This window comes from Balaenoptera acutorostrata, chromosome 1 (genome assembly GCF_949987535.1).
Source record: "Balaenoptera acutorostrata chromosome 1, mBalAcu1.1, whole genome shotgun sequence".
Lineage (NCBI taxonomy): Eukaryota > Metazoa > Chordata > Mammalia > Artiodactyla > Balaenopteridae > Balaenoptera > Balaenoptera acutorostrata.
In genome coordinates, this window is record NC_080064.1 from 15,444,369 (window position 1) to 15,465,753 (window position 21,385).

At 41.2% G+C, this 21,385-nt stretch overlaps 1 protein-coding gene across 2 annotated transcripts in view; it reads left to right on the plus strand.

The window, feature by feature from the left end:
- Positions 1 to 227: 227 nt before the first annotated feature.
- The window catches only part of OTUD3 (OTU deubiquitinase 3), a 34,970-nt gene continuing 13,812 nt past the window's right edge, over positions 228 to 21,385 (plus strand). For both annotated transcript variants that reach the window (XR_009009119.1, XM_057551857.1), the window contains exons 1-3: positions 228 to 585; positions 7,230 to 7,378; positions 18,804 to 18,916. Coding sequence is in view for 1 of the 2 variants with exons in the window: in XM_057551857.1 (XP_057407840.1) it covers positions 365 to 585; positions 7,230 to 7,378; positions 18,804 to 18,916 (483 nt within the window). In the remaining variant the exon portion in view is untranslated. The remainder of the gene's footprint in view (positions 586 to 7,229; positions 7,379 to 18,803; positions 18,917 to 21,385) is intronic.

The following is a 21,385-nucleotide window of genomic DNA, read 5'->3' on the forward strand; positions in this document are numbered from 1 at the left end:
AATACCACGGCTCTCCTTGGCCTTTTTCTGCTTTGTTTTCTCTGGTCCCACCGGCTGCTCACCTGGAGTACCACCCACCGATAGAGGGAGGAGCGAAACAAACAAAGATGGGTTCCCCTCTAGCTCTCCCAGGCGAGCGCTCTATGGCGCCTGTCAGCCTAGCCGGGCGGAGGGGCGGGGTTTCATCACATGGGCGGGGTTTCATCACATGACCGGGATCCCCGGCGCCGGCGCAGGAGGGGTGGCCGTGTTGCCGTCGCCGGGTTCCGTTGCCTGCGCCGCTTCGCCTCCTCGGCACCTGAGGCGGCCGCCCGGCGGTCCTGCGGCTCTACCTCCTGCCGCTGCGGGCCGCGGGGCCAAGGCCATGTCCCGGAAGCAGGCGGCGAAGAGCCGGCCGGGCAGCGGCAGCCGGAAAGCCGAGGCCGAGCGCAAGCGGGACGAGCGGGCGGCGCGTCGGGCCCTGGCCAAGGAGCGGCGGAACCGGCCGGAGCCCGGCGGCGGCGGCGGCTGCGAGGAGGAGTTCGTCAGCTTCGCCAACCAGCTGCAGGCCCTGGGGCTGAAGCTGCGGGAGGTGCCGGGGGACGGGTGAGGCGGGCCCGGGAGCGCGGGGGGCGGTGCCGGGGGACCCGCCGGGCATGGCGACCGTCGCCGGTTCTCGCCCACCCATTCATCGGGCGGCCCCGAGCGCCAGCTGCGAGCCAGCCGTTTCCTAATGCAGGGGGTCCGGCGGCGAGCGAGGCGGCCAGCCCCCTCCCCTCGAGACGCTCGAGTAATCCCCAGTTGCCCTAATCGTGGCAGAGGCTCCAAGCAAACTGTAAAGGGGTCCTGAGAGAGAATACTGGAGCAGGTCTCCTTTAGATCGGTGCTCAGGAAGGTCCCCCTGGAAGGTGACATTTAAGCTGAGACCTGAACGAATGAGATGGAGCCAGTCAGCCGAAGAGCAGGACCGCGCGGAGAGCGGTCATAATGACCATCAGACGAATAGAAAGAGGCGTAAGCCCCGCTTGGTATAACGCTTGGCCTCCTTTGAGTCCTTACTGTTGGATATTGCCCTCCTTTTACGCTTGGGAAATTAGGTCTGTGAGGGCCTGTTGTTTACTGAGCTGAAGGCAGCTTCTCTAATTCTTACTTCTATGGGCTTCAGTTCCTCTGTAAGCAATGGCGCTTACCCAAGTTTGCTTGGGGTTTAGACTGGAATCTGTGTCCAGCTTTTTTAGGGAACACGGGATAAATAAACGGGGTGGGAGGGAGGGAATGGGCGAAGGGAAGGAAAAATGGCCTCAGGAAGGGACATATGGATCCAGGAGCGTGGAGGGAAGAAGAAAAAGGGTAGGGGAGAGGGCAGGAGATCAGCATCCCCATTGCAGGGTTAGGTAAAAGGGAGTCTGGATGCCAGAGTGTGGCACTCTTGAAGAGATAGTATTAATAACAGCCTGGTTGTTTTTGTTCCTCCCTTCATTTGGGCGTTTTTGTTGAATGAATGAATGAATGAATGATAAAAATATTGTAGAGGGAGGCCAGCTAGACCCTCAGCAGGGCCCGTCAAAGAGGCATTTTCTTAGTGGAGTCGCTACAGTTAAAAGCTTGCTTTGCTGGGTCTTGCCTTTAGCTTAGTACCTTGATTTTTGTCAAATATAGTTAATAAATATTCAGGGCCTTAACTTATCCTAAGCAAACTCACAAGCACAAGACATTGCTCTATAAACCGAAATACCAGCTGAATACTTTACGGTGGGATTTGGGCTGGGGTCTGCCTCTTCCTTGCAAATGATTGGTTTGCTGTGTCTGCTGTACTGGGCATGGGCTTCCCACTGGCAGGGTATCCAGGAAACTGAAGTACTCAACAGAAGATTGCTTATGAACAGGAATTGCAGCACAGAGATGCTGGGAACACATTGATGACTAAGATAACGTTCAAGCTTAGTAAGAGAGAGACATAACAGCAGGTCTCAAACATTTTGGTCTTAGGATCCCTTTACACTCTTAAAAATTACTGAGGACTCCAAAGAGCTTTTGTTTATGTGGGTTATAGGTATCAATATTTACTGTATTAGAAAGTAAAATAAAAATTAAAAACATAATACACAAACACACATTATATTAACTTTCAGAGTGATAACATCGAATATCATATATCAGGTAGCCTCTGGAAAACTCCACGGTACACTTGTGAGAAAATGAGAGTGAAAAAGATAAATAACATCTTAGTTTTGGACTCATGGATACCCTGAAAGGTTCTCAGAGATACCCTCCCTTCCCAAACTGGGCCACACTTTAAGAATGGATGATATAAATAATTAAAATGCAAGTTGATATATTCTTAACAGTGACTGATTATAGTGGTACTATTGAGAAGGAAGTTGCCAACACTCCCAGAAGTGGTCAGGGAAACCTTGTTCATTCAACAAACGTTCATCGAAACCTACCGTGTGCTAGATGCCTCTCAGAGGAGGTCGTACTCAGACTGGGTCATGAAGGACCAATAAAAATATGCCAAGAGAACATTCCAGGCTGAGGAGTAATACACGTAAAGGCACAGGAGCACATTATTTTTGAGACATCTGCAAGTTGTTTAGGATGACAGGAGTATAGGGTACAAGGGTGGAAGTCAGTGGAAGTGAGGCCGCAGAGGCAGAGGCCAGCTTGACTGCAGTGCTCATGTCTCTCACTTCTGACGTCCCTGTTCTTTGGACAATTTAGATAGATAAAAGGATAACGATAATTTCTCCTTTGGGGGCTCCATGAAGCTAACCCCTTTCTGTTCACAAATTCTTCCCATGGATGCCATGGACTGTTCAGCCCTCTTTAGTGTTGTGGTACTTTTGGATATGGTGATGACAGGCTTTATCACTGTGCAGTGGATGGTGCTTCCTGTGTATGTTACGGGTTAGTGGGTATCAACAGATTCTTTTATTTGTTAACATTTGTTGAGTACTCTTGGTGAAATATAAAGTTTTGGTAATAAAAAAATAGTTGACAATCTCCACTCTTCTGTCTTTCCATTCTGGTCTGATTACAATATTGAGTAGCCTGAGATAGCATCTCACACTATGTAGGCGTATTCATTGTTGGCAGTATGGTACTTTTAGCATTCTGGAACCTTTGGGTGCTTGGGAAGAAATTAGCTTGTGTTCTCTAATGTAGCCTTTACGTGAAACGAATCAATGTAGCATAGATTAATCAGGGAGCTACTTATGGATTTTTGTAATGCATCATGGCCCGCCTTCATATTTGTTGTGTGATCTGCGGGGTGGACCCACATAAATTGGATTCAGTTTCAAAACAAGAAATATTATAACCTTGATGTTGTCCTTAAAAACATGATTGGATGTAGCATGAAAAGAATCGCTAATTGGATTAGGCAGTACAATGTTAACATCTCTCTGAACTCTATCCAGTTGTATCTTCCTAAATGTAGCCTCAAATTACATTGCTAATTAGTAGTGTTCCAACATTAAAGCATTAAAGAATCACTAATTTTAGCCATTTGTCTCTGTCTCAGGTTGTTTTATTTTGAAAGTTTTACCTTATTTTTATAATCATAGGATCTTAGTGCTAGAAGGGCATTCACACTTTGTCATCTTGTCTGATTATCCATTAGTACTTGCATCACCTGTACAGCAGCCTCATCTTTTGTGTCTGGCTCAGTGCTTTTCAACCTTGGTGGCACAGTAGAATCACTTGGGGAACTTCGGAAAGAATACAGCGCCTGGGCGCTCCCTTAGATCAGCCACACCAGAATCTCAGGCAGTGGGGCCTGGTTAGGGATAATTTTAAAAAATGTCCACATGTGATCCTAATGTGCAGTATAATTGAGAACTGTTGATTTAGAGTCTAGATTCTAGACTAGTGTTTCTCAAACTTTAACATACAACAGAATCACCTGGAGGGCTAATTAAACCCTTGGAGGGAAGAGATTGCTGGGTTCCCAACCCCAGAGTGTCTGACTCGGTAGGGCTGGGGTTGGGCTAGGGGGCGCAGAATGTTCATTTTGAACAAGTTCTCAGGTGGTGCTGATGGTGCTAGTCAGGGGTCACACTTTGAGAATCAGTGATTGAGACCATCGCTGTCTGATAGAAATAAAATGGGAACCACATATGCACAATAATTAAAAAATTTTCTGTTAGCCACCTTAAAAAGGTAAAATGAAACAAGTTTTTAAAATAATGTTCAAAAGTGTAAGTCTTTTACACTTACAACATACCTCAATTTGTATTAACCACATTTCAAGTGCTTAGTAATCACCTGTGGTTAGTGGCAACCATATTGTATAACACATATGTAGGCAATTCCTGAGGCTTGTCAATAGAAATGTACAAAATCCTTAGTCTGTGCAGTCTGTCTCTATAGACCTAAAATAAAATTACCTTTTATTTGCCAAAATCTATGTCTCTGTAGCTTCCTTGTTTTAGTTTAGTTTTATTGTACAAGGATAACATCCCTTTCACCATGACGAATAGTTGGAGGCAGCTATCATGTCCCCCTGAGCTTTCTTTAGGCTAGAAGTCACTCGTTGTTTATGTTCTTCATATTATTTAGTTTAAAACCACATCAACTCATCTGAACCTATCTTAAAATGTAGTAACTAGAATCATATACTGTACTTTAGCTGGGGTCTGACCTCAAAGAACAGAACAAAACCTGACCCCCTCTCCCCCGACTTTTCTGCATACTTAACTGCCATTACTGCAGCTTAAGAGCCCATTAATTTTTTTAATGTCTAACGTTGCAATATTGTCTCATGCTAAGTTATTGAGCACCCAAAACCCTTAATTAATGTAATTGGTTATTTTTATGAACTCAAATGCAAGACTTTACATATATCCCTATATGTATGTGCAGTGGTTCTGAAGCGGGCATGATTTTTCCCCCAAGGGAACATTTGGCAATGGCTGGAGATATTTTTGGCTGTTACAACTGGCGGGAACATGGTGGTAGTGGTGTTACTGGCATCTAGTGGGTAGAGGCCAAGGATGCTCCTAAACATCTTCGAGTGCACAGGACAAAGGATTATTCCAGAATGTCAACAGTGTGGGTGGGGGTGGTGGTGAGAAGCCCTGCTGTAGTGTATTGGGTGAGGATGTGGACTCAGGAAACAGCTGGGACCTCCTAGAGGCCCTTTGGGCGCTGGCCGCGCTGTTCTCGTGCTGTTCTCATGAGGATCGTGAGTGCTCTTGCTGGGCTCCCTAAGGGAACCTAGGTTGTTTGTAGAGTTTGTTCACATTTCATGTGCTACTATCTTGTAACTGTCAGAAAAGGAAGTGATTTGTCTATCTTGATTTTTCATTTTGACTACTTATTTTTAGTGAGCTCAAGGAAAGTTTGGTAAATATAGAAAAGTATATCGAACTAAGTTTAACAAATAATCCTAATTCCACTCCCCAGGGATAACTGTTACTAACATTTTGGTGCCTGCGATTGAATCCTGGGTCCACCACCTACTGATTTTGTGACCTTGGGCAAGTTACCTTAGGGGGACAGTAATAGTGCCCATCTCATAGAGTTGTAAGGACTAAACACATTTAATACATATAAAGTGTTTGGAACAGTCCCTGGCACGTTGTAAGAGCTGTTTAAGTGATGGTTTCAGTGCTTTTTCTTTGCATACATTTGTATGTGTTTCTACATCTGTGTGTATAGTATACAGATGAACGTGCTTGCACTCATGGCGGTATACACAGCTTGATACCTACTTTTTTGGCTTATGTGGAGAACATTTGCCTCTGTTGCTGAAAGTTCATGGAAAGCATGTTACTTTCTGTAGAACACCATGAATTTTGAGATAGCAAATGTAAAGCAACTAAATATGTAATTTTGCACCAAATCATGCCTTCTTTTAAACTGGATTCAAGAATAAACTAGTGGTGGTAGATGTTAAAGTTTTAAGAAAAGTTTGAGAGAGAAGCTGAAAATTGAGAACATCTTATCCATTAGCTTACTTTATTCCTGTGGTTGAAAAAAGACTGCCATTGTTAGATTTTATCAACAGACCCCTCATTCTAGTGTATAGAAATGTTATGTTCTAGTCCCTTCTAGAATGTTGCCCCAGATTGATGCAGAGTTTCTTGGATTCTAGTTTGTAGAATCTGTTGTCTAAATTCTCCCCTTCGCCCTGCCAAAACAAACAAACAAACAAACAAACAAAAAATATATATCTCCTTATATGTTTGAAGAGATTCCTACCTCTCTATACCTTTCTGTTGAAAACTCACTTTTCTGAGTTGAAAAACAAAAAACCTCCGTCACCTATACATTTAGGTTTGAAGTCCTTCCAGAAGTGTGATGGGTTTATATTTTGGAATTAGAATATCATAGGTTTTCATTTGGAAGAGTAAACAGTTTGGTGTGAATGTGGACAACTGTTTGGCTTCAGAATGGCCATTTCCTTAGTTTTGAGGATACCAGATTGTGTTTGTCTTGTTTCCGTCTCTGTGTATCTGGGCTCTGTGTTTGTGGTGTAGTTTGGAATTTTAGAAGCCTTTAAGGGGTTTGAAAGTAAAGATAACTCTTACAATTTATTACCAGCATTTTAATTTTAGAAACAAAACAGAAAACTTGGAGAGTTTTCATTTGGCAGGAATAAGACCAGCATTGCGGCTCCTCGGGTGAGAGGTAAAGAGCCAAAGAGGGAGCGTGTCCTTGTGAACTATGCCCGTGTGTTGTCTCGGTGCTCTTCTTCCCGCAGCTTTCTCCACTGTGTCCTTCAGACTCAAGCAGGATGTTCAGTTCAGTTCTGTTGGGAGCTTGACAAATCGCTATCTTTTTGGTACTTGTTAGGTGAATAGCTGAGCAGCCATAGTGAAAAGGGTTTCAGAAAAGAGGCAGTAGATATGATTTATTATTTTGGAAGGGGATCTGGGAGGTCATAGCCCTTAGGTGTGGAATGGCCTGTAGTGTCTGGACCCTGTCTTCAGGTGGTTAGTGTATCACCAAACTTCACTTGTTGAAGCAGCGAAGGTACAGAGAAGTTCAGTATCTCTCCTGAGTCAGCCAGCTGGTAAGTGGGGAATAGGATTCTTGTTTGATGCCTCTCAAAAAGGTAATGTGATTGAATATCTTCCCTAGTGCTCTCCCCTCTGGTATCTGGGAGGAACCTGGACAGTCAGAGTTGAGGCTTTATCTCTTTTCTGTGTGAAAGATTTCCATGGATGGCCTAGCATGAAGCATCATTGTTTTAGATGAACTAAGTTCATTTTTAAAAGGTCTTGACCAGCGTTTTGTTTTGATAGCAATTGCCTATTCAGAGCTCTTGGTGATCAGTTGGAGGGACACTCACGAAATCATCTCAAGCACCGACAAGAGACAGTGGACTACATGATAAAGCAGCGAGAAGATTTCGAACCCTTTGTAGAAGATGACGTTCCTTTTGAGAAACATGGTAGGTTCACCGTGGGACACTGGATCCTCCAGGAGTAATGCATTGGGTAATTAAATCCATCAGCATCCCCTACCCTCCCAGCTAGGGGTTTGATTACATAAATTATGGCATTCATTTATTCAACAAGTGTTTATTTCTCTGCTCCATAATAGGCAGCGTGCTAGGCAGTTGGGAATCATTAGGTTTAGATGTAGATGACATTAATAAAAATGATGATGTTGGGAATTCCCTGGTGGTCCAATGGTTAGGGCTCCACACTTTCACTGCTGAGGGTGCGGGTTCGATCCCTGGTTGGGGAACTAAGATCCCCCAAGCTGTGTGGTGTGGCCCCAGTAATAAATAAATAAGTAAAATCTGAAAAAAAAAATGTTGATGTTAATTAACCTGAAAAGCTATTCGTGACTTTTTTTTTTTCACACACACACACATACTGTATTTTATTTTTACAAGAGATAAATAGACTGACACTAAGCATTGTAAATGGATGACCACAACAAAAGCAACAATGATTGCAATTACCAAACATGAAACACACTCATACTATGTCATAATATTGACATTCAGTCCAGTAATCCTCCACTGTAACAGCTCCTTTACTTTGCAGTGAATATTGATTTGTATATTCTTTGCCTCTGAGTCCTTGTGGGATTTTTTTTTTTAAATTCAAACAGAAAGTCACAAAAATTATAATCATCCTCATCAGTTCACTCAGTCCCATGTAATTAATTTTTTTTTCATCTTGAAAAAAATGTTCAGCAGTACAGTCAGTTACCAGAAACCTGTACTTGTCAGAGTCTTTTCCATGAATTCCTTGAAGATGAAACCCTTTTATAGGAACATATTTGCAAAAGCATCAGAGTACACCCAGAACTGTCTGTAAATGACGAAAGACTTAAAAATGACCACGGTTAAAGATTTGATGAAAGTTCATAATAATGCAATTGACAAGGAAATTTAGTTATTTCTGAGATACACATTTTAAAGTAATAACTAGAATTATGACTTATAACATTATACCAGAACATATAAGATTTTTAGAAATTTCATGTAATGTCTGAAACATTTATATTAACATATTTCCATACAAATAACCCAATGAAAGTTTAGTATTAGTTGTTTTGTTTGTTTCTTTTTTTATACTGCAGGTTCTTATTAGTCATCAATTTTATACACATCAGTGTATACACGGCAATACCAATCGCCCAATTCAGCACACCACCATCCCCACCCCACCGCAGTTTTCCCCCCCTTGGTGTCCATATGTCTGTTCTCTACATCTGTGTCTCAACTTCTGCCCTGCAAACCGGCTCATCTGTACCATTTTTCTAGGTTCCACATACATGCGTTAATATATTTGTTTTTCTCTTTCTGACTTACTTAACTCTGTATGACAGTCTCTAGATCCATCCACGTCTCAACAAATGACTCAATTTCGTTCCTTTTTATGGCTGAGTAATATTCCATTGTATATATGTACCACAACTTCTTTATCCATTCGTCTGTCGATGGGCATTTAGGTTGCTTCCATGACCTGGCTATTGTGAATAGTACTGCAATGAACATTGGGGTGCATGTGTCTTTTTGAATTATGGTTTTCTCTGGGTATACGCCCAGTAGTGGGATTGCTGGATCATATGCTAAATCTATTTTTAGTTTTTTAAGGAACCTTCATACTGGTCTCCATAGTGGCTGTATCAATTTACATTCCCACCAACAGTGCAAGAGGGTTCCCTTTTCTCCACACCCTCTCCAGCATTTGTTGTTTGTAGATTTTCTGATGATGCCCATTCTAACTGGTGTGAGGTGATACCTCATTGTAGTTTTGATTTGCACTTCTCTAATAATTAGTGATGTTGAGCATCTTTTCATGTGCTTCTTGGCCATCTGTATGTCTTCTTTGGAGAAATGTCTATTTAGGTCTTCTGCCCATTTTTGGATTGGGGTGTTTATTTCTTTAATATTGAGCTGAATGAGCTGTTTATATATTTTGGAGATTAATTCTTTGTCCGTTGATTCGTTTGCAAATATTTTCTCCCATTCTGAGGGTTGTCTTTTCGTCTTGTTTATGGTTTCCTTTGCTGTGCAAAAGGTTTGAAGTTTCATTAGGTCCCATTTGTTTATTTTTGTTTTTATTTCCATTACTCTAGGAGGTGGATCAAAAAAGATCTTGCTGTGATTTATGTCAAAGGGTGTTCTTCCTATGTTTTCCTCTAAGAGTTTTATAGTGTCTGGTCTTACATTTAGGTCTCGAATCCATTTTGAGTTTATTTTTGTGTATGGTGTTAGGGAGTGTTCTAATTTCATTCTTTTACATGTAGCTGTCCAGTTTTCCCAGCACCACTTATTGAAGAGACTGTCTTTTCTCCATTGTATATCCTTGCCTCCTTTGTCATAGATTAGTTGCCCATAGGTGCGTGGGTTTATCTCTGGGCTTTCTGTCTTGTTCCATTGATCTATGTTTCTGTTTTTGTGCCAGTACCGTATTGTCTTGATTACTGTAGCTTTGTAGTATAGTCTGAAGTCAGGGAGTCTGATTCCTCCAGCTCCATTTTTTTCCCTCAAGACTGCTTTGGCTATTCGGTGTCTTTTGTGTCTCCATACAAATTTTAAGATGATTTGTTCTAGTTCCGTAAAAAATGCCATTGGTAATTTGATAGGGATTGCATTGAATCTGTATATTGCTTTGGGTAGTATAGTCATTTTCACAATATTGATTCTTCCAATCCAAGAACATGGTATATCTCTCCATCTGTTGGTATCATCTTTAATTTCTTTCATCAGTGTCTTATAGTTTTCTGCATACAGGTCTTTTGTCTCCCTAGGTAGGTTTATTCCTAGGTATTTTATTCTTTTTGTTGCAATGGTAAATGGGAGTGTTTCCATAATTTCTCTTTCAGATTTTTCATCATTAGTGTGTAGGAATGCAAGAGATTTCTGTGCATTAATTTTGTATCCTGCAACTTTACCAAATTCATTGATTAGCTCTAGTAGTTTTCTGGTGGCATTTTTAGGATTCTCTATGTATAGTATCATGTCATCTGCAAACAGTGACAGTTTTACTTCTTCTTTTCCAATTTGTATTCCTTTTATTTCTTTTTCTTCTCTGATTGCTGTGGCTAGGACTTCCAAAACTGTGGTGAGAGTGGACATCCTTGTCTCGTTCCTGATCTTAGGGGAAATGCTTCCAGTTTTTCACCATTGAGAATGATGTTTGCTGTGGGTTTGTCGTATGTGGCCTTTAATATGTTGAGGTAGGTTCCCTCTGTGCCCACTTTCTGGAGAGTTTTTATCATAAATGGGTGTTGAATTTTGTCCAAAGCTTTTTCTGCATCTATTGAGATGATCATATGGTTTTTATTCTTCAATTTGTTAATATGGTGTATCACATTGATTGATTTGCATATATTGAAGAATCCTTGCATCCCTGGGATAAATCCCACTTGATCGTGGTGTAGGATCCTTTTAATGTGTTGTTGGCTTCTGTTTGCTAGTATTTTGTTGAGGATTTTTGCATCTCTATTCATCAGTGATATTGGTCTGTAATTTTCTTTTTTTGTAGTATCTTTGTCTGGTTTTGGTATCAGGGTGATGGTGGCCTCATAGAATGAGTTTGGGAGTGTTCCTTCCTCTGCAATTTTTTGGAAGAGTTTGAGAAGGATGGGTGTTAGTGCTTCTCTAAATGTTTGATAGAATTCACCTGTGAAGCCATCTGGTCCTGGACTTTTGTTTGTTGGAAGATTTTTAATCACAGTTTCAATTTCATTACTTGTGATTGGTCGTTCATATTTTCTGTTTCTTCATGGTTCAGTCTTGGAAGGTTATACCTTTCTAAGAATTTGTCCATTTCTTCCAGGTTGTCCATTTTATTGGCATAGAGTTGCTTGTAGTAGTCTCTTAGGATGCTTTGTATTTCTGCGGTGTCTGTTGTAACTTCTCCTTTTTCATTTCTAATTTTATTGATTTGAGTCCTCTCCCTCTTTTTCTTGATGAGTCTGGCTAATGGCTTATCAATTTTGTTTATCTTCTCAAAGAACCAGCTTTTAGTTTTATTGATCTTTGCTATTGTTTCCTTCATTTCTTTTTCATTTATTTCCGCTCTGATCTTTATGATTTCTTTCCTTCTGCTAACTTTGGGTTTTGTTTGTTCTTCTTTCTCTAGTTCCTTTAGGTGTAAGGTTAGATTGTTTACTTGAGATTTTTCTTGTTTCTTTAGGTAGGCTTGTATAGCTATAAACTTCCCTCTTAGAACTGCTTTTGCTGCATCCCATGGGTTTTGGATCGTCGTGATTTCATTGTCATTTGTCTCTAGGTATTTTTTGATTTCCTCTTTGATTTCTTCAGTGATCTCTTGGTTATTTAGTAACATTGTTTAGCCTCCATGTGTTTGTGTTTTTTACGTTTTTTTCCCTGTAATTCATTTCTAATTTCATAGCGTTGTGGTCAGAAAAGATGCTTGATATGATTTCAGTTTTCTTAAATTTACTGAGGCTTGATTTGTGACCCAAGATGTGATCTATCCTGGAGAATGTTCCGTGCGCACTTGAGAAGAAAGTGTAATCTGCTGTTTTTGGATGGAATGTCTTATAAATATCAATTAAATCTATCTGATCTATTGTGTCATTTAAAGCTTCTGTTTCCTTATTTATTTTCATTTTGGATGATCTGTCCATTGGTGTAAGTGAGGTGTTAAAGTCCCCTACTATTATTGTGTTACTGTTGATTTCCTCTTTTATAGCTGTTAGCAGTTGCCTTATGTATTGAGGTGCTCCTATGTTGGGTGCATATATATTTATAATTGTTATATCTTCTTCTTGGATTGATCCCTTGATCATTATGTAGTGTCCTTCCTTGTCTCTTGTAACATTCTTTATTTTAAAGTCTATTTTATCTGATATGAGTATAGCTACTCCAGCTTTCTTTTGATTTCCATTTGCATGGAATATCTTTTTCCATCCCCTCACTTTCAGTCTGTATGTGTCCCTAGGTCTGAAGTGGGTCTCTTGTAGACAGCATATATATAGGTCTTGTTTTTGTATCCATTCAGCAAGCCTGTGTCTTTTGGTTGGAGCATTTAATCCATTCACGTTTAAGGTATTTATCAATATGTATGTTCCTATGACCATTTTCTTAACTGTTTGGGGTTTGTTTTTGTAGGTCCTTTTCTTCTCTTGTGTTTCCCACTTAGAGAAGTTCCTTTAGCATTTGTTGTAGAGCTGGTTTGGTGGTGCTGAATTCTCTTAGCTTTTGCTTGCCTGTAAAGCTTTTGATTTCTCCATCAAATCTAAATGAGATCCTTGCCGGATAGAGTAATCTTGGTTGTAGGTTCTTCCCTTTCATCACTTTAAGTATATCATGCCACTCCCTTCATGGCTTGTAGAGTTTCTGCTGAGAAATCAGCTGTTAACCTTATGAGAGTTCCCTTGTATGTTATTTTTTGTTTTTCTCTTGCTGCTTTCAATAATTTTTCTTTGTCTTTGATTTTTGCCAATTTGATTACTATGTGTCTCGGCGTGTTTCTCCTTGGGTTTATCCTGTATGGGACTCGCTGCGCTTCCTGGACTTGGGTGGCTATTTCCTTTCCCATGTTAGGGAAGTTTTCGACTATAATCTCTTCAGATATTTTCTCTGGTCCTTTCTCTTTCTCTTCTCCTTCTGGGACCCCTATAATGCGAATGTTGTTGCGTTTAAAGTTTTCCCAGAGGTCTCTTAGGCTGTCTTCATTTCTTTTCGTTCTTTTTTCTTTAGTCTGTTCCGCAGCAGTGAATTCCACCATTCTGTCTTCCAGGTCACTTATCCGTTCTTCTGCCTCAGTTATTCTGCTATTGATTCCTTCTAGTGTAGTTTTCATTTCAATTATTGTATTGTTCATCTCTGTTCATTTGTTCTTTAATTCTTCTAGGTCTTTGTTAAACATTTCTTGCATCTTCTCGATCTTTGCCTCCATTCTTATTCCGAGGTCCTGGATCATCTTCACTATCATTATTCTGAATTCTTATTCTGGAAGGTTGCCTATCTCCACTTCATTTAGTTGTTTTTCTGGGGTTTTATCTTGTTCCTTCATCTGGTATATAGCCCTCTGCCTTTTCATCTTGTCTATCTTTCTGTGAATGTGGTTTTTGTTCCACAGGCTGCAGGATTAAAGTTTTTCTCGCTTCTGCTGTCTGCCGTCTGGTGGTTGAGGCTATCTAAGAGGCTTGATGGGAGGCTCTGGTGGTGGGTAGAGCTGACTGTTGCTGTGGTGGTCAGAGCTCAGTAAAACTTTAATCCACTTGACTGTTGATGGGTGGGGCTGGGTTCCCTCCCTGTTGGTTGTTTTGCCTGAGGCAACCCAACACTGGAGCCTACCTGGGCTCTTTGGTGGGGCTGATGACAGACTCTGGGAGGGCTCACGCCAAGGAGCACTTCCCAGAACCTCCGCTGCCAGTGTCCTTGTCCCCATGGTGAAACAGAGCCACCCCCCGCCTCTGCAGGAGACCCCCCAACACCAGCAGGTATGTCTGGTTCAGTCTCCCCCAGGGTCACTGCTCCTTCCCCTGGGTCCCGATGCGCACACTATTCCATATGCGCCCTCCAAGAGTGGGGGTCTCTGTTTCCCCCAGTCCTGTTGAAGTCCTGCAATCAATTCCCACTAGACTTCAAAGTCTGATTCTCTAGGAATTCCTCCTCCCTTTGCCGGACCCCCAGGTTGGGAAGCCTGAGGTGGGGCTCAGAACCTTCACTCCAGTGGGTGGACTTCTGTGGTATAAGTGTTCGCCAGTCTGTGAGTCACCCACCCACCAGTTATGGGATTTGATTTTACTCTTGAGTGCTCCCCTCCTACCGTCTCATTGTGGCTTCTCCTTTGTTTTGGATGTGGGGTATCTTTTTTGGTGAGTTCCATTGTCTTCCTGTCGATGATTGTCCAGCAGCTAGTTGTGATTCTGGTGTTCTCACAAGAGGGAGTGAGAGCACGTCCTTCTGCTCCGCCATCTTGGTTCCTCCACCTATTCGTGACTTCTTATTTAGTGGTGGGGAGGGAGGGGGGAAGCAGGTTATAAAATAGTGTGTATAGATTGATGCTATTTTTAAAAGGTGTATGCACACAGAACCAAATTAGGAAGTCTGGAAAGATACTAACATTTTATGGTTAATTCCTGGCTCCATTTATTTTTCAGAAACCACTCACTCTTTCAACAACTTTTATTAAATGGAGATAATAATAGGACCTAATTTATAGGGGTTTTTGGTAAAGATTAAATTAGTTAATACAATTAAAATAAGTTCTTAATAAGTGTCAGCCATCTGGGGATGATGGGACTATGAGTATTTAAATGATCTTCTGTAGATTTTTCTGATTTTTAAATGATCATGCATTACTTTTATAATCAGAAACATCAATAAAGTCATTTTAATTTTCCCCCCCAAACCCAAACACAACCTGGTTTCTTTGAGGCAAGTCAGTTAGTGACTTAAATTAGTTCCTTAATAGGCTCAAAGCTAGTAAGAAAATACTAGCTTTTAAGCTTTGATTTTGACAGATATTTACTGAGAATCTACTGTGCTGGGTGCTGATATATTTATGTTTTACAAGTAACATTTTCATTACAGGTCTCACAGTCTTGTCTGTCTCTTATCAGGAAAGAGAATCATTCTGCGTTTTAGAGCGCTAACTCTGGGAACCATGTCAGGAAAGGATGGGGAGAGAGACTGAGAAGGGAGATGAGTTAGAGAGCTCTGCACATTGGCCAGATGAAAGCGTAAGAGTGTCTCCACCAAGGCAGCTACTGGGGATGATGAGTGGCGTCCAGACCAAGACACAGTTTGGCAATATAATTGACAGGACTCGGGAGGTGATGGGGGGAAGGGAGGGGTGGGCGAGACAGGAGATTCTGAAGTTTCTGCCTGGGGAAAGACCAAGTTGCTGTACTGTTCATAAACTAGAGGGCAGCAGGAGGAAGACGTTTGGGAGGGAAGCTATCTGTGATCCCAAAGCCTTTCTCTTTCCTCACTGGGAAAGAACTCATTCATTAGGCACAAGCAGCAAAAGAGAAACAGTAGCAAAACTCCTAGCGAGCAGTTTATTCTAGTCGCGGAGTTCTGATGGTCCTCTTCCTGGATCACTTTTTGTCTAGCAGACACCAGTTAATCAGACGGTCAGCAGTTTACAAATTAAATGTGGGTGTATGGAGCAAGTTTGGGAGTTTAATGCCGTATAAAATGAGTTGTGTCATTGATCCAATTAAAATATTTTAGGTGAAGAGAGTTTTTAGTTTGTGACTTGAAATTCCACTTTGAACATCTTCAGTGATGGTCATGTGGTAGATATGGGGGTATGGCAGGACCTTAGGTGTACGGTGGGAAGGTGTTTCTATGAAATGTCGCTGTGCATGCCTGATGGTTGGTTGGTGCTTTATAAGAGTTTGAGTATCATAGAAGTGGGAAGTGACTCTGACTGCCATAGCAGAAGGGAAAAGAAACATAGAAGTCTGCACATTCTACTTGTGTGTCAGTTGAAGACTAGACTTGTTACATTTATCACTCTTATAGTTATGTTTTTAATGTCTACCTTGTTACACTATGAGATTCTTGAGGGCAGGGACTGTGTCTTTTCCCCACTGTGGCAGTGGCTGGCACATGGTAGGCACTCATATTTGTTGACTGAATCATTGAATGGCTCACTTAACTCTTCAGGACCTGGTTACCCTTGCATCTGGCTGTGTCTTTAGGATTCTTTCTTTCCTTTAGACTGTGGCTTTGGAGAATCGGCATCATCTTTTCCCTAACTAAACAGATACCCAGATCAGAAACCTGAATGTTCTTAATGCCTTCTCTCCCTCCCTCCTCATACCCAGTCATTCATTAAGTCTTGTCACTTCTACCTCAACGTTTTTTTTCTCATTCTACTGTCTCAAAGAATCAGGCCTCTTTGGCCATTTGCCTAGATTTCTTCAATACTCTTTGCACTGGTCTCATTGCCTCCTGACCCCTTCAGTTTGTTTTCCACATTGCAGCCAGAGTGGTGATCTAAATGTACATCGAATAGGTCTTCCCCTGTCTAACACCTGTTGGCAGCTCCCCGTTGACCTCAGGAAAGTACCAACTCTTTAGCCCTTTATGATCTGTGATTTTCTTCTTTCCCCACCCTCTTCTCTTGTCATTTCCCAGTATATTTTCTTGCTTCCCCACCCCGCCGTCTCAGCGTTCCGAGTCGCTGCCAGTGCTGTGTAGTCCACAAGCTCATCATGCTCTCTTTCTCACTTCTGCTTGGGACATCATCCATTCCTCTTCTGTCTGTCTGTCTTTTACCTGCCCTTTGGGAAGCAGTGTAGTTGTCTCAGCTGAGAAGCTTATCTGGTACACCTTACCTCCCCTCCCCACTGGTCATGCTGGCTTATGTTCCCCACCTGGAGTTAGCCAAGCTGCAAGGTTTAAGGACACAGTCTTACACAAGACTTCCCTGACTTCTGACACCAGCTGCAAGTTTGTGGTTTCCCAGAACCACTCTCAGGTTTGATAATTTGCTAGAAGGACTCAGAGAACTCACTGAAGGCTGTTATACTCACAGTTGTAGTGTGTTACAAGGAAAGAATACAGATCAAAATTAGCCAAATGGTAGAATTTGGGAAGGTTACACACTATACAAAGAGTATTGGCAACCAGGGACCCTCACCCAAACTTCAGTGTCCAGAATGTTTATTAGGGCTTCATTATGTAGATGTTATTGATTGATTGCCTAAGTGGTTCAACTCAGTCTCCAGCTCCCCAGTCCCCCAGGTCTTTCTAATATCACACGGCCAGAGAGGTCCACCATGAGTCGCCTCATGCATAAACTTAGCATCAGCTGTCACCTGAGGCTGAGGGGCCTACTGTGAATAACAAAGACACCCCTATCACTTGGGAAATCCCAAGGGTTTAGAGGTTCTCTCCCAGGAGCGGGGGGTAAAGGCCAGACCTCTCTTTGGGTAAGGCCACATTCTTTACTACATGTTTCTTTCCTAAAGCACCTACACATCAGCAGTGTCCATTTCCTTGTTGTTTGTCCCCCACTGGTTATAAACTCCTTGAGGGCAAACTGTGACAGGCTGTATAATGGAGTGGCCAGGAACCAAGGTCTTGAAGTCAGGATGCCTGGGGTGAAACTCAGCTCTGCTGTGTACCGGCTCGTGACCTTGGGCATAGTTGCACACTACTCTGTGCCTTGGTTTCCTCATCTATAAGATGGTGTACATGATAATGCCTTTTTTCAGGGGATTGTTTTGAGGATTAAAAGTGATTTGTGAGTTGGTGGGAATGTAAATTGATACAGCCACTATGGAGAACAGTATGGAGGTTCCTTAAAAAACTAAAAATAGAACTACCGTACGACCCAGCAATCCCACTACCGGGCATATACCCTGAGAAAACCATAATTCAAAAAGAGTCATGTACCACAATGTTCATTGCAGCTCTATTTACAATAGCCAGGACATGGAAGCAACCTAAGTGTCCATCGACAGATGAATGGATAAAGAAGATGTGGCACATATATACAATGGAATATTACTCAGCCATAAAAAGGAACGAAATTGAGTTATTTGTTGTGAGGTGGATGGACCTAGAGTCTGTCATACAGAGTGAAGTAAGTCGGAAAGAGAAAAACAAATGCCGTATGCTGACACATGTATATGGAATCTAAAAAAAAAGTCATGAAGAACCTAGGGCCAAGATGGGAATAAAGACACAGACCTACTAGAGAATGGACTTGAGGACACGGGGAGTGGGAAGGGTAAGCTGGGACAAAGTGAGAGAGTGGTAGTGTATATATATGGACATATATGCACTACCAAATGTAAAATAGATAGCTAGTGGGAAGCAGTCGCATAGCACAGGGAGATCAGCTCGGTGCTTTGTGACCAGCTAGAAGGGTGGGATAGGGAGGGTGGGAGGGAGGGAGATGCAAGAGGGCAGAGATGTGGGGATATATGTATATGTATAACTGATTCACTTCGTTATAAAGCAGAAACTAACACACCATTGTAAAGCAATTATACTCCAATAAAAACGTTAAAAAAAAGTGATTTGTGAGAAGAAATTATAAAATCTGAAAGAATATGAGAAGTGAGTAGAGCGGTGCTTGACACATAATAAGCATCATTAATGCAAACTGTTATGGTTTCTGTCACATTTCCAATGTCTCTCATAGAGTTAGGCATTTAGGAAGCATTTAGAAAATATCTGTTGAAGGAATGAATAAATGAATCCTTTCTTTATGAGTGATTGGTGCCCTTCTGAGTAGCAGTCTATGTACTGTTTAACCAGCTTCAATTCGTAGACTGACAAAGCTAATGGACTTTTTCAGGTATGTTCACCGTTTCTCATTATTTAGAACTAAATTATACCAAAGCATGTTTGCATTTGGATTTTTCTGTGATAAAGACTTCATTTTTCTTTCTCTCTTTTCATGCAGTGGCCAGTTTGGCAAAGCCTGGAACATTTGCTGGCAATGATGCAATTGTAGCCTTCGCAAGAAATCATCAGTTGAATGTGGTGATTCATCAACTTAATGCCCCTTTGTGGCAGGTAGGTCACCTATTCAGGAACTTACGTTAAGCTATTGTTTATAAATTAGCTTTGGGGATGTCCTCAGATGATGGGGCTTGACTTATGATATTGAACTATGCAGGGTAACTTGGGCTGTGAGCCTGACCCAAGACGGGAAGATTGTGGTGGCTTGGGATTAAACCCTGCATTACAAATGGAGTCTGAAGTATAATTCAAAAACCTTTAAAATGCCAGAAATGTTCCTCAGCAGTCAGTTAATTGGGTAGTTTGGGGTGGAGAGCCTACTGTGGAAATAACTTAGATAATTCTGTAAAAATATCTCAATGAGAAATGAAAGGATTTGCATACATATTCTAGTTTGAAATATACCTGTTCCATGTATATGTTTTTGTTTTTTAGATGGAGGAAAACAAAGACCAAATTCACTATAATAGCTGTTGCTAAAAAGAATTTCTGAACAACAAAATTTATTTCATGGCCTAGGGTGTCAAGCTCTATTTCTGTGCCCTGCCCGGCTATACATAGCGGTTCCAATGGTTTTTCTACAGCAAGTAAGATTTTACAACAAATGTTGCGTTTGTGCTGTGGGATGGCAGAGCACGCTGCTGCTGAGTCGCTTAGGCCTTCCTTCCCCTCCTTTACCTTTGGTATTCTATTCTAAAGAAGCCTAGTCTCCCAAACAGTCCATCAAACCAAACATTCTGGAGTACGGAAGGTCAGAGGTCGGGGTGAAACTGTACACAGACTACCACCCCTTACTCGTCCTCCTTGCACTCAGAGCGCTTTTCGCTTTGTGGCTCAGCTCCTGGAGGCTGGTCAGGTGATTCCTATCAGTCTTCCTCTCTCCCCTGCTCCACTACTCCCCCATTTCTAACTTTGTTTTTTTAATTAGAAAGTACAACATAATGATTATAGAACAATTTCAAAATTCAGAAAAGCCCATTAAAGGCAAATAAAAAAAGGCGAATAAAAATCACTCAGAGTCATACCCCGCAGAGATAATTACTATTAACATTTAGTGTGTATCCCTGTTATTCACACACACTCTTAACTATAAAATCATTCATGTATGACTGGGAAGAGACGTATCACAATGTCACACGTTTTAAGCAAGTCTACACACACACGGACACATCCATACGTGTATACATACACTGTGTATCCCTATATATTATATTATTATCAAGGCAACAATGGCCTTTTTTCCTCATTGGTTTCCTATACCACCTGCATATATATTTCTTTGTAAATTGCTTATTCCTTTGCTTAGCCTTTGCTCATTAAAGATAAAGTCATTTATAGAGATATAATTTACATATAGCAAAATTCACCATTCTCTGGTGTATAGTTCTATGTGTTTTGACAAACATAGTCATGTAAATACCACCACTATCAATATACAGTATATTTCCACCACCCCAAAAAGTTACCTCATGCCCCTTTGCAGTCACTAGTCCCCTCCCCCCACTCCCAGATTCTTGTAACCACTAATCTGATTTGTCTCTTACAGTTTTTGCCTTTGCAGAATGTCATGTAAATGGAAGTATATAGCTTTTTGTGTCTGGCATAATGTCCTTTTAACAAAAATTACACTACAACAAAATAAATTAGATACTCCATGGGTTGGTAAGGACTTTACGTTACAGGGATACAGTGAGCAGGTTGGGAAACAATATCTGTATGTGCTGTTCTTTGGGGTAGTGTCGTCACATGTACTGACACCGGGGAGAGCTATCATATTTTTAGTGAGGCTCTCTCTTTCTAAGGATGTCTTTGAGCCAAGAAGACTGGTTACCTCTTTCGTTGTCCCAATTTTTTGTCTTTAAATCTTTACTGCTTAGCAGAAGTCATCAAAATCATTTGAATATACAGCATAATGATCCTCTTCTTGAAGGAATATACTCAGGGCCAACTCAGTAACTGTAGGTTGCCTTCTCCTCCTTTGATAACCGTTTTTAAAGTTTCTTAATTATCTAGGTAGTTGTGGAAGATAATTCTGCATAACTCGATTTTTTTTTCAAGTACATTTATTTATGTAGTGTCCTCTTGCTAAACATTCAGAGTATATGTTTTTAAAATAAATACGTTTCCTGTATACTGGAATTGTCTACTAGGTTTTCCCCATCTCTCCCTACCCCAGTGGAGCACCTTATAAAATTTGAGAATTGAAACTGAATTGGTTGCTACTGTCATGGGTAAGAGCTCTTACGTTAATAATGAGGAGGTTTATACTCACAACCTACATTTTTTTTTCTGGCTACAAATGGAATGTATGCTTCTGTAAATAATATAGACACATGTGACTTAGAAAATGAAAGTCCTCTGTGATCTCCCTCTCCATGAGCATCACAATTTGGTGACTGTTCCTCAAGTTATTTTTTCTTACTCATAATGCATATATAGTGTTATTATTATTTAAATATATAAGTGCTTTAGGGATTATGTCATTCAGAGATTCTGATCAACTAATTTCCTTTCCAGTAGTCT